At 42.6% G+C, this 12275-nt stretch overlaps 2 protein-coding genes across 10 annotated transcripts in view; one reads left to right on the forward strand and one right to left on the reverse strand.

Moving 5' to 3' along the window:
* The window catches only part of SPG21 (SPG21 abhydrolase domain containing, maspardin), an 81103-nt gene extending 74907 nt beyond the window's left edge, over nucleotides 1–6196 (reverse strand). Inside the window, exons 1-3 of one of the 8 annotated variants that reach the window (XM_019948298.3) lie at nucleotides 5890–6196; nucleotides 2068–2154; nucleotides 360–446 (exon numbers count right to left, since the gene is read on the reverse strand). In XM_019948298.3, coding sequence (XP_019803857.2) covers nucleotides 360–446; nucleotides 2068–2130 — 150 coding nt within the window. In that variant the 5' untranslated portion in view covers nucleotides 2131–2154; nucleotides 5890–6196. The remainder of the gene's footprint in view (nucleotides 1–359; nucleotides 447–2067; nucleotides 2155–5889) is intronic. The other 7 variants (XM_073799798.1, XM_073799795.1, XM_073799793.1 and 4 more) reach the window with 7 other exon arrangements.
* The window catches only part of SLC51B (SLC51 subunit beta), a 206801-nt gene that overhangs the window by 144880 nt on the left and 49646 nt on the right, over nucleotides 1–12275 (forward strand). The window lies entirely within an intron of this gene.

Raw genomic sequence — 12275 nt, forward strand, 5'->3', positions numbered from 1 at the left:
GTGTCAAGAGTGTTAGCTACAGTATGCACTGCATGATAATTTTTGTTCTCTTTGGCTGACTTTTTGGTATTTGGAAAAGTACATTAACTGCTTGAACTTTTGCCAATGCAAATCAACACTTATCCTTTTTACATTAAAAAGTTCAAGGTTCTATTTTCTGAGAGCTCCTAACTGGCAGTGCTGTGGGGCCCATGGTGCCAATGTGGGTGGCGGCACACTAACCGCGGTCACTGGCATCACTGGGAGCAGACAAACAGGGCAGGGCAAAGCCCAAACGGCCCTAACCAACACCTTCTGGACTTCCTCGGGTGACAGTATATCTCATGATTATGTTTTTGCCCTTTGTATTTGCCACTCACATTTTTGCTTTTCCTGTTTCTTTTTGCTATGATTGTAGTAAACAAAATCTCAGTAACCTCTGACAGTGGTATGCGGTAAATTCCAACCTTATAATAATAAAATTCATATGAGATAAGATATTCAGATCTCTGAAATGAAAATCTAGCACTATGAAATTTCAAGCAAACTTTTCACGTCTTGTGGGCCAAACTGACCAAAGGAGAAAATTACATCAATGAAACTACTACTTCCAAGAATATTTAGGTAAGTTTGTGTTGTTTTGGGTCTGGTGATTAGCTTGCTGAGTGAGTCCATCAAGAGGAGCTCACATGAATCACTTGAGGGGATGGGACAAGGCAGAGGGACTCTGGGGGCAATTCTCCTAGCATGGGCAGTAGTTCCTGGGGTAGCAAGGAGAAAGGCGGGTTCCCTTTGGTAAGCTGCCAATTAGTTCTGGCTTTTTTTTAAGGAATTTTTTCTTTTTTTTAAAGAAGTTAATTGATTTTTTGGCTGCGTTGGGTCTTTGTTGCTGACTGCGGGCTTTCTCTAGTTGCGGAGAGCAGGGGCTACTCTTTATTGTGGTGCGCGGGCTTCTCATTGCCGTGGCTACTCTTGTTGCGGAGCATGGGCTCTAGGCGCACGGGCCTCAGTAGTTGTGGCACGCAGGCTCAGTAGTTGTGGCGCACAGGCTTAGTTGCTCAGCGGCACATGGGATCTTCCTGGACCAGGGATCGAACCCATGTCCCCTGCACTGGCAGGCGGATTCTTAACCGCTGTGCCACCAGGGAAGCCCAGTTCTGGCTGTGAAGCCAGATTAATTTGATTTTAATTTAAACTCAACTAGACTGTGTGACTTTAACATGTTAACCTCCATGAACCTCAGTTTTCCCATCTGCTAAGTGGGCACACCACTATCCACTTTGTTAAACTGTTGAAAGAATTAAATAAGATATTTGGGGACTTCCTACAACAGTGCCAGGTATATAGCAGGTATTCTGTCTATACTTGGAGACTGTATCTCAAATTTCTATATGAAGTGTAATTCTGTTATCAATTCAAACTTGCATGATACTTCCACAGCTATCTATCCTGACAAAATAATTACAACAGAGACACAGATGTTCTTCAGATCATAGTACTCTAATATTTCTGCAAGGGGATCAGCAAAGATTTTATTCTGACACAACTTTTGTCTAGTGTGATCCCCAAACATTTGGGATTAACTTGGGACTCAGAGTCAACAAACTTCAATAGAAGTGTTTAGCGTTTTTAGACATCCCAGGCATATAAAGTTTCCAAAAGATGACTATGGCAGAATGAGTATATATCATGGCAAACAGAGGACCTATAATGTGACTCACTGTAAATCTTAAATCTGAGGAACAGGAAAATGCTTTCTAATAGAATCTAACTGCACTTACTGTACAGTTGCAGTTGCTGTCAGCTTTCTACTAAACTATACAGAGGAGTACACATATTCCTGCTTGCTTGAATATGTAAAAACAATTATAAAATAATGAGTACAGTTATTCTCACTTTTACTCTTGAATGAGTCTCAAAGGTTGATTGTACTTGACAGGGAAGGGGTGAACTTTAGGCTCTCCAACCCAGTCACAATACTTGGCAATAACCTTTACTCTCGAACACTACTAAGACATAACACCTAAATCACACATAAAAACAATTACAAGATTTTGCAAATAAGAGGTGTAGTAAAACCATACATACCTTTTTAAGGGGGACTGTACTTCTAAACCAGTTATAATCAGGAGAGACTTTAATCTCTCCCATGATTAGCTGAAATGGAGGTTAACCCTGAAATAAAAGCATGTGATGTTTCATGTCAAGAATTCATGTTTACATCAGCACTAAATGTAGAGTCTGGTCTAGCTCTACCAACAATACTTTAAAGGATAAAACTGAGGAAATGGGCTATTTCACCTTGTCGGCGTATACTTAAACTACAGAAAACAATTTGGTGAAAACCTATAATCATGGAGCAGGAAGGGCCCCAAGAGAGAATTATTCCAACCCTCTTAGTTCCTCCAGAAGAAGAGTCTGGTCTAGAAAATTTTAATGACTTACCCAAGATCCCACGGCTATTGCAAAACCAGGACCAGACACAGGACAGCCTTTTCTGACACCTGACTGTCTGTCCTAGTTAAATGATTTCAAATGCAGTAGCATAACCTATCTTTTGACAAGATCTTAAGAATCTATGCTAATAAAGATATTCCTGTCTGATAAAATTCTAGAGAACAGTCCATACTAAAAAATGGAGTTAATGTAAGCCTGCTTCCTCATAAATTCATAAAATGCCGTAAATCTCACTCTAGGGGAACATAGCTTCAGAAACTCACACATAGTTTTTAATGCAAAATACAGGAAAACTTGCTGTTCATATGGATGTGGTTAAAAGTGATATAATGTACTCTGAAAGATCCATGATAAGATACCAGAATAGACCTGAAGGCACAATAACTAGCAACAAAACAAAACATGTGCCTTTAGAAAAAATGTGTGGTCTTCTGTTGTGAGATTAGTGATTTCCAGCTTTTATAGCTCTGTGACGTTGGAAAAGTCACTGACCCTTTTGGGGCTGTTTTCTCATCTGTGACTATTTCACCACTCTCTCTCCAAAGCGTTGGACAGTGCTTGGTACACAGCAGGCATTATCTGTTGACTAAATAAATGACTACATCCTAAGCAGGCCAAACTAGGCAATCCTAGAGTCCCTTTTAACCCGGGTACCTACGAGCTTTCCATTAGCTGGGTGTCTTCAACTTAAAGGCTACCCCTCTTTGCTCAGGGATCTGTGTTGTGTTGTAACAGGAACCTGAAAATTATAGTTCCTTGTTGCAGATTCTTATTGCCCAATGGAGAACTTCCACCCATCAGTTTGGAAGGATTCAAATGCTTGTTTGCATCATGTCCTCTACCCCAGCACAAGCCTGGATTTTCCTAGCAGGGCTAGGATGAGTTTGAGACCCTAGGACTTAACTCCTGCGATGACTCTGAACTGCCATTTTAGAGGGGCTGCTTCTCTGGACTGGTCAGGAGCTGGGGATTCTAAAACCAACGAATCTTCCTCCTTGGCCCTCCAAATCTTCTCCCTCAAGTACGCAGGGCACTGAGCAATCTCAACTGCAAACTAACCTTGGGGGTTACTAAACTGAACCCCAAGGAGATGGTAAATGTAGACATCCAATATTAAACTAGGTTTACAACCTTGACACTGTAATAATGGTCTCTTCTCTCAAGGCTAGGATGGTACTTAGAAAAGTTTATTAAAATCTTAAGTGGCTCTAAAATATCAAGAAAATTATCAGCCAGTCTTATGCTGAAAATCAGTGTGCGCAGATGTATTTCTTATTCATACTGAAATAAAGAAAATCATTCTTTGCATATTCATTTTCTCTTAACAAATATTAACATGTTAAAAATTGAAGCCATTTGAACTACAGCCTTTCTCTGAGCTGGTCACTGCTTTTAATTGAAAGCAACTAGCCCATATAGTTAATTCCAGAATATTTTCTACCTAGACAGACTTGAAATATTTCTATATCATCTAAATATTGCCTAATGGAGACATTTTCTAGTATTGCAATACTATAAACAATCACTATTCGATAGGAGGAAATATCAAAAACATGTTTAGAAAAAAACCTACTCAACAGATTTATAAAACACTTTAGCTAATTAAAGCCAGAAAGTATGCTTCTAGATTCACCAAACTTGGGATAAAATAAAGTATTCATAGTTTGAATCAGTTGCAATCTACAAACCAAACTACCATACAAATACATATACACACATCATTCACAGGCACACACATTCACTGTCATCCACTTCTTCCCTCAGCAGTAAGTAGAAAGATGTTCCTCACCACAGTCCTCAGTATTATCCACTACCACCTAATATTATTTTATAACTAATCTTGCTGGATGGAGAGATTCCACCCAACTGTGACTAAATTTTTGTAGAGGCAAGTGATTTTAACACTTGTGCTAGTTTGGCAGTACATGAAAGCTAAGATAGATACCAAATGTTGCATCTGACCAACTGACGTTTAAGTGAAAAAAAAAAAAAAAAAACTGCTGCAAAGGGAAAGCAGCTGTGAGTGGTATGAAAAGGAAGTTTGTTCTCCCAGCTCTCTTTCATCCACTTCAGGGGAATACTTTTCCAAGTCACAAGGGGAACATTCTGCATAGGGCAAAAAAAAAAAAAAAAAAGGTTCACTGAGACTGTAACTCAACTGGTCAGTATTAAATAAGAAAGAATGTGGACCACGAACTCAATGCTGATTTGATCTCTCACAATTCTTCACAAAAACAAAAGCACCTGTTCATGTTGCTGGGAAAAGGGCTGCAGGAATTTTGCCTTAATCCTGCCTAAGAAAACTCCCTCCTCAGGGAGTGCTCTGGACACCGGGGCCTCTCTGGCCCTTGTACTGCTCGACAATTAAACTGCTAGTTGTGAGTGTGCACCAAGAATTACATGCACTTATCCCTCAAGGTTTCAGCAGAACCAGCCAGTTTACAGTCCACTTATCCCTCAGGGTTTCAACAGGCCCTGCCAATTTACAATCAGTGAAATTGCCTTTACAAATGTGTAAGTCATCTAACCAGTTTAACTAGTCAGATGTTTTCTTATCCTTTATCTCAATCATATGATCTTCGTATGGACAATCTGTGATTATTATTAACACCAGCAATAACGAAATATTAGAACCTGAGAGTCTCTGGGCAATGCCATTGGCTTTTTAATGCAAGCCTCCATACCTCACCACACCAGTACAGAGCTATTCTTTTTTTAAGTTTCCTCAGGGGAAGATTTACCCCTCCTTTCTTCAGAAACTTATTCCATTATCTTCTAGACCTCATGGGAGGAAAAGCTGACTACTTGACATTTTGACGGTGACACCTCATCTTGTACTCTGTCTTAGTATAAAAGCTTTTGAAAATTTGCACACAGCTATTCTATCACCCCTCAGTCTCTTGAAGCTTTGTGCCAACAGGAGCTGGAACATTGTAGGTGGAGACAAAGAAGCAGCATAAATGCAGAACTTATGACTCCCTAGGAAAAGTGAGACAGCCTAGCCCTGCTACTTTCCTCATGCCTCCTTCACAAGCCTCACACCTGGCCCGTACTCAACAATGACAAAGGCATTTATCACTTTCAGGCTGAGGTGCAATCTCCAAAATAACTAGTCTGCTCTGAGTTCTTAAAAGTTTACAGGAAAAATATGTTCCTGGGCTGCAGCACTGTAGCCCCAAAATGGTATTACAGTTGTATGCCCAGGTCAAGCGCCCCACTGCCCACCCCAGGCGACCCACACACAGACCTCCACCTTCTCCCAGTCCCACTGATGACAGCTACACAAAGGCAGGGGCACAGGCACACCAATCACCCCCATGAACTCAGACTCGACCTCAGACACACACAGGGACGTGCAATCACGTGCATGGTCACATGAACCGACCCACTCAGGGCCACACTCACAAAGTCACACCGACAGAGGCAGCCGCGCACACTACAAACCATACTCACCTGCAGCCACAAACGCGTCATATACCCACATCCCCCGCTTCCCAGGGCCTCGCTCACCCCTCACCTGCCGTGGCCGCCCCCAGGTCCCTTTCCCTCCTCCCCAAGGCGGCTCTTCCCTCCACTACGGGTGCGGGCCTGGGAAGCTGCTGGGCCTGGGTCGGGGCCGGCGGCTTGAGCGCTCAGTAACCGCAAGCGCTGTGGACCTTTGGGGCGCGCTGGAAGGCCGGCCTCCGAGGGGCGGGGAGCGCAGCCAAGCGAGCCTCGGCCACCGCCCTCCCTCCTCCCGAATCGTTCGCGCAGCTGGCTCAAGCCTCGCGTTTCCGCGTTCGGAGGGGCGGGGCCACGCAGCGAGGAAGGGGTGGAGCTGCGTGACTCCGGCGGTCACCATGGCGACGGGGAGGGTTGGACCACAGGGTGAGACTCCGGCGCTCTATTGTACATCCTGCCGGGTGCGGAGTCGGCATCGGCTCTGGCGGTGGCGGCGGGCGCAGGGAGGAGGTCCGAGGAGCCTCTGGGTCAGTTCTAGGTCACCCATGTGACGTGAGCACCTAGGGAGAGGTCGTGGGACTGGAAGAAAGGGGCGCCTGACCCTTGAGACCTGCCTCCGCCTGCAGTTCGCGCCCTCTTGGAGGAAGCAGATGCCGACCTTTTCTCTCCATGTAAAGCTTTGAGGGGATCCCTTTGGGTTACAGGCTTTGATGAACACGGCTTTGTATACTCTTTTCTTGGCAAGATTTTTTTCCTTTGGCACAGCTACAGACGCCCTCCCTAATCCTCCACTGTAACGCCCCCACCTCCCTTCCCTGACTTGTGCTGAGGTCCTGGGGATTTCCGGGAACAGCTCCCACTGAGCCTCCAGCTCCTTCATCACTTTCCCTTAAAGGAATAGAGAATATTAATCTATTTATAATCATTTTTCTTAAGATGTTGCAGAGGTCACGACTCTCCTTTTCAGTAAAATATTTGGAGGTATGAAAAGGTTGAATAACATGTAAATCTCCTTGTTGGAAGTTTTTTAATGATCCTTCAACAAGATCCTGCTGAAAATGCCTCTCACCTAATCTGTGTTAGGGAAAACGTGTACCCTATTAAAGGCCTTTGCCTTTACCCTGGCAACTGTTTTGGGGATTAAGGTCAGGGGAGACTCCAAGTAAACTGCATCCTAAATCATGACATCTGCCCTCCTGCTCAGGAGCCTTGGTTCCCAGTCTAGAACTTGGACAAATCCCAAACGAATTTCCCAAGAGCACAGTAACATATCTGCCTTTTTTTCCCCCAAATCACCTTTTCGGAATTTTGAGTCAGTGACAGAAAATGGTCTTCTATTATAAGCACCACATAGCTGCTATACAGGGAATGTTTTTGTGGAAGATTTTTAACTTTGGGACTTTTTCTAAAAAACTTGGAGAGGTTTAATGAATGGAATACCTGGCAAATCACTGGTTGTATTTATGTAAAATCCATTATGGGTACTCATTACATTGTTTATCTGTCTCCCCCAGTGGGCTGGGAGCTTTAATTTAGAGCAAAGTGAACAGAGTGATTTAACCAGTGCCTTAGCTATTATGACCTGGTTCATAATAAGTACTAAATGTGTACTGAATGAACTAATTAGCAAATAAAGAAATTTATCTGCTTGTATTCCTTATATCCCATACTTCCAGACCTCACTTGAGTATCAGCCCTGAAGAGACATGAACTATGGATGTGCCCAAATGTATTAGAAGTCCTTATTCTGTTAGTTTGGTAATAATAATTTTTAACGACTGTTGATAATGGAAAACTATTTCGCTATGTAGATATGTTTTGTTATATGTATACTTTTATTAAAAGATCAAACCCAAAATAATGAATGTGTTGTTTCCCTTAGAAAAGGAACCCATGGTCATGTTTGGATCTTCAGCTGGTCCATAACACATAGCAAGCACATTGTCCATTCCCTAATCTGAACAAGAAACATTTAGTGTCTGTGAATTCCAGCTGTCCTGTAATTGCACAACTGCAGGAAGCAAACTTTTAACCCAGGGCAGGCCACAGTGCAGGCAGACCTGGTGGATATGGCTGGGAGGGTTTGCAGCTGTCATGGTTGGGGTCTGCTAGATGGTTCCCACAGCACCAGTCCCTGTGTGAGAATCTCACTTTACAAACTGGAATGTTCACAAAATACTCTGTGAACACCGAGCAAAGTAAACAGGTGGCCAGCTGGTTCTCAAAATTGCCCAAACCCAAGCTCTTTTCCTCAAATTTATCTTTTGACAGGATAATATTCGTTTTAAAAACACATGTGCAAAATAATCCTAGGTATCTCTCTTATGCACATATACATACCAAACAGAGTAGTGGTTACCTCTGAGGGGAAACTGGGAATAGAAGGGGTGTTGAAGGAGAAGCTGGCTTTAGAGTTAGTATTTGAATTTATATAAGCATGTATCCATATGTTATTGTGTGACAAAAAATTACTTAAAAGCAACTATATTCATGCTTTAAATGCTGCTGTAAACCTGCTCTAAATCCTTCAATAGCTCCCCATTGCCTTCAAGCTAAAGTCCAAAGTGTATGGGCTACAGCAGGTCTGACTCTCCCAAAGGGCCCATTACACCCTATGAGGTCTCAAACCTCTAGGCATTTGTGTATGCTCTTCCCTCCACTCAGAGTGTCCCCCCTCCACCAGAGTGAATCTCCCCTATTTTGCTCCCAGGAACCATGTGTGAAAAAGTAAAAGAGGAGCAAAACACTTAGTTTTTCACACTAATACCAATTCTTGGAATACCATCCTTTTAAGCTTTCCAGGGTACAATCGACTGTAGTGTTATATATCAAATTATGCTAAGAACCAAGATTGAAAATGAATGCTGTTTCCTCATTGCCAGACCCAGTCTGTGACATACACATACTATACTGGATTAGAGGGATCAGACACAGAGTGGGGATTCTAAAACTGCCCAAGAAAGATACCGACATGACTCTTCTATAGTTTGCTACCTAAAGGTCCTATCAAACAAGTTATATACAGTTATTTATAATTAATAATTTATTACCATTCACGAGTTAAGAAACCTGAGTTCTCTCCTTGGGCAAGACATTTCCTCTCTCTAGGTGTGGTTTTCTTTTCTGTAAAATGAGTCCAAAGTTAGACTAAATGATCTCTAAGTTCTTTCTAATTCTAAGATTTTAGATTCCATGTACTTATGAGAGCTACATTACAGAATCTTTACAACAGCCTTTCCTCAAAGCTGTTCTTCTCTGATAATCCCCCCACCATCACTCCCTTCCAATCAAACTTAAAAAAAAAAAGTAACCTGGCCAGTGAGTTGCAACTAAGGAGCTCGCCTGCCACAACTAAGACCCGGCGTAACCAAATAAATAAACAAACAAAACAAATATTAAAAAAAAAAAAAAGTATCCTGGGGCTTCCCTGGTGGCGCAGTGGTTGAGAGTCCGCCTGCCGATGCAGGGGACACGGGTTCATGCCCTGGTCCGGGAAGATCCCACATGCCGCGGAGCGGCTAGGCCCGTGAGCCATGGCTGCTGAGCCTGCGCGTCCGGAGGCTGTGCTCTGCAGCGGGAGAGGCCACAACAGTGAGAGGCCCACGTGCTGCAAAAAAAAAAGTATCCTGCACACAAAAATGCCTGCTTATGGAAACAGTATTTTGACTTCTTCAATAAGTTAATGTCTGACCATTATCAACTTGGTAAAATAAAAGTGCCTAAGCAAAGGTACCACATCTTTTGTATCATCTGCCAACCTAGCATCTCAATGTTTCTTCCGTAAATAACAATGCGATAACCTTCCGGAAAAAGAGCTGCAATTTAAAAATCCTGGGAAACAAGAGCTGCACTATTATACTATAAAATAAAGCAGCTTCTATCCGTAGGGCTCTAGAAAACTTTATGAATTCTTAGAGGTAATAAAGACAGTGATTGAATAGTAACTAAAATGGGAAAATCTTTTTGAAATTGTCTAGCCTAGTGCATGCATATGATGGGCACTCAATTAACATGTGCTCCTACTTCTACATTTCTGAGCACAAAAGCCTAATATATTAAATTCCTTGATCAAGGATAAAAATATTTGCAATAGAGGTAGGGTACCAAAGTGGTTAGGCCCACAGACTGGTGTCAGACTACTGGAGTGTGAATTCTAGCTCTACCACTTATTAGCTATCTAACAGTCTGGAAAAATGAGGATCAATAACATTACCTGACTCATAGGGTTACCGTAAATATAAAATGAGATAGTTCAGGTCGAGTCCTTATCAACGAGACTAGCAATCAATAAATGTTGGCTAATAATAATGGTATTGAGAGCCTGCTGTGTTCCAGGCACTGTGCTAGGTACATTACGTATACTATTTTTATTCCTCATGAGAATCCTTGCAAAGCAGGTACAATTTTCATTTCATAGATAAGGAAATAGATTCACAGAGGGTGTGTAATCAGCCTCAGCTTAAGGTCAGTGGCAGGGCTCATGCCATGTTTGTTAAATCTAAGACTCTACCTCTCAAAATCCTATCTCTTTACCTTGAAATTGTTTGATAAATATAAAGAAAAATGGTGAAAATAGGTTGTACTTCCTTTAACACAACGTTTAAAAGCAATAAACATTCTTTCAGCAGACTTTTTCAAGAGCTTAATTTTATGCTCAGGAACATTTGTTTTGTCCCTCAAATCGAACCAAGAATAAAATCCTTTTTAAACAAAATCTACGGTAGTCTTTGGGTTCTAATATTGTTACTAGCTAGCTGTTGCTGGACCCCCGTTTCATCATCTCCAAACTGAAATTTTGAGTACTAAATCATTGAGCCTTTCCCGCTCTAAAATTCTTTTCCTCCTGTTAGTCTAAAGGCATCTCAGCAAGTTGCTGCTGCCATCCAGAGGAGAAAATATTGTTGCAGGCCCAAAGAAGTCATAGCAGTGTTAGACTGTGGTGACAAAAATAGCTACCATTTATTGTCTACTGTTTGCCCCGTGCTTCCCTGGGCATATTCTATATGTATTTCTATTCTGCAAGATAGAATGCTTTTACATTCTACCCTTGTTTTTAAACTGAGAAATCAGAATTAAAAAAAATTTATTTTGGTTGTGCCACACACGGCATGCGGGATCTTAGTTCCCCAAGCAGGGATTGAACCCGTGCTCCCTGCAGTGGAAGCACGGAGTCCTAACCATTGGACCACCAGAGAATTCCCAGAATCTAAATTTTTTTAAATTTGTCCTGGGTCACCCAACTAGCCATGAGTAACTGAACTGTTTTGAGTCTGATGTTTTTTCAGCAATGACAAGAATCAAAATAGAAGCATCTTGTACAAGGAGGCAATGTGATTGCAAATCCATCCTTTCAGCCAGAGTGCAGAAAAGGCTGTGTTCCACCCTTTCTGGGAGGACCCCGGACCTAAGGCCCAACATGTGGCCCCATGTGTACCTCTTGCTAGTTAAAGCTGTTACTACTCTAACATACAAATTATTTGTTGAGTGTGATCAAATGCAGATTCCCATATCCAGAGGTTCTGATTCAACCGCTGGAGTAGGGCCCAGGAATCTACATTTTAAACAAGTACTCCAGGTGATTCTGGTTCAGATGAGAAACTGCTCAGTCATACTGGGTTGTGGTCTCTACAGGGGGCCTGAAAGAGTGGGTCATCTCATTTCGAGGCCTATCTGGGATGTGCACCATTTAATTTTTCAAAGAAATGGCTGTTAACATAGAGATGGCATTCTAAACCTGGTGTTTGTCTTCCAGTCCCATGATGGGCTTGAGGCTCCCTGGATGGGAAACTGCCCTCTATGAGATGGGCCTTGCACTCCTGACTCAAGATTTCATACGTATAAATGGTATTTCATGTTGTCCTAAGTGTACCAACCACGTCAATCATGATGACCAGCTTCCCTTTCCAGCTCACACAGCCTCACCCACAGCCCCCTACTTGGCATTAGGCTGAATTGTTTATGCAGGTGGCATCACTGGACTGGGGTAGGCCTTGACTCACTGTCTGGCCAAGGGCTAGGGGTGGTCTGGCAAAAAGATTCTGCCCAGCAAGGGCAATGGTAATAGGCTAAACAATCAGATAGGCTCCACCAAGAATGCAGGGAGGCAGACCTGAGACCATTTACCACCATGTAGTAAGAGATGAGAACTTATAACAGAAATCTGTGCCCTCACTAAGGTTCCCCACTCCCCGTGGCAATGTCTGAGTGGGTACCTCCCGAGTTTCCCTGCAGAAATCACCAGTAAGCTCCCGGGCGACACTGACTCTCGTTCTCTCTGAATTCCATAACGTGAGCTTAGTGCCTGGAGAGGGGAGCGAGCGCTCAATACACATCAACTGAAAAACAACAACAAAAAGGCACTTTCACACAGTCATTGATTCTCAGAACTATTTTGGGAG

This window comes from Tursiops truncatus, chromosome 2 (assembly GCF_011762595.2).
Source record: "Tursiops truncatus isolate mTurTru1 chromosome 2, mTurTru1.mat.Y, whole genome shotgun sequence".
NCBI classification, from domain to species: Eukaryota; Metazoa; Chordata; class Mammalia; order Artiodactyla; family Delphinidae; genus Tursiops; species Tursiops truncatus.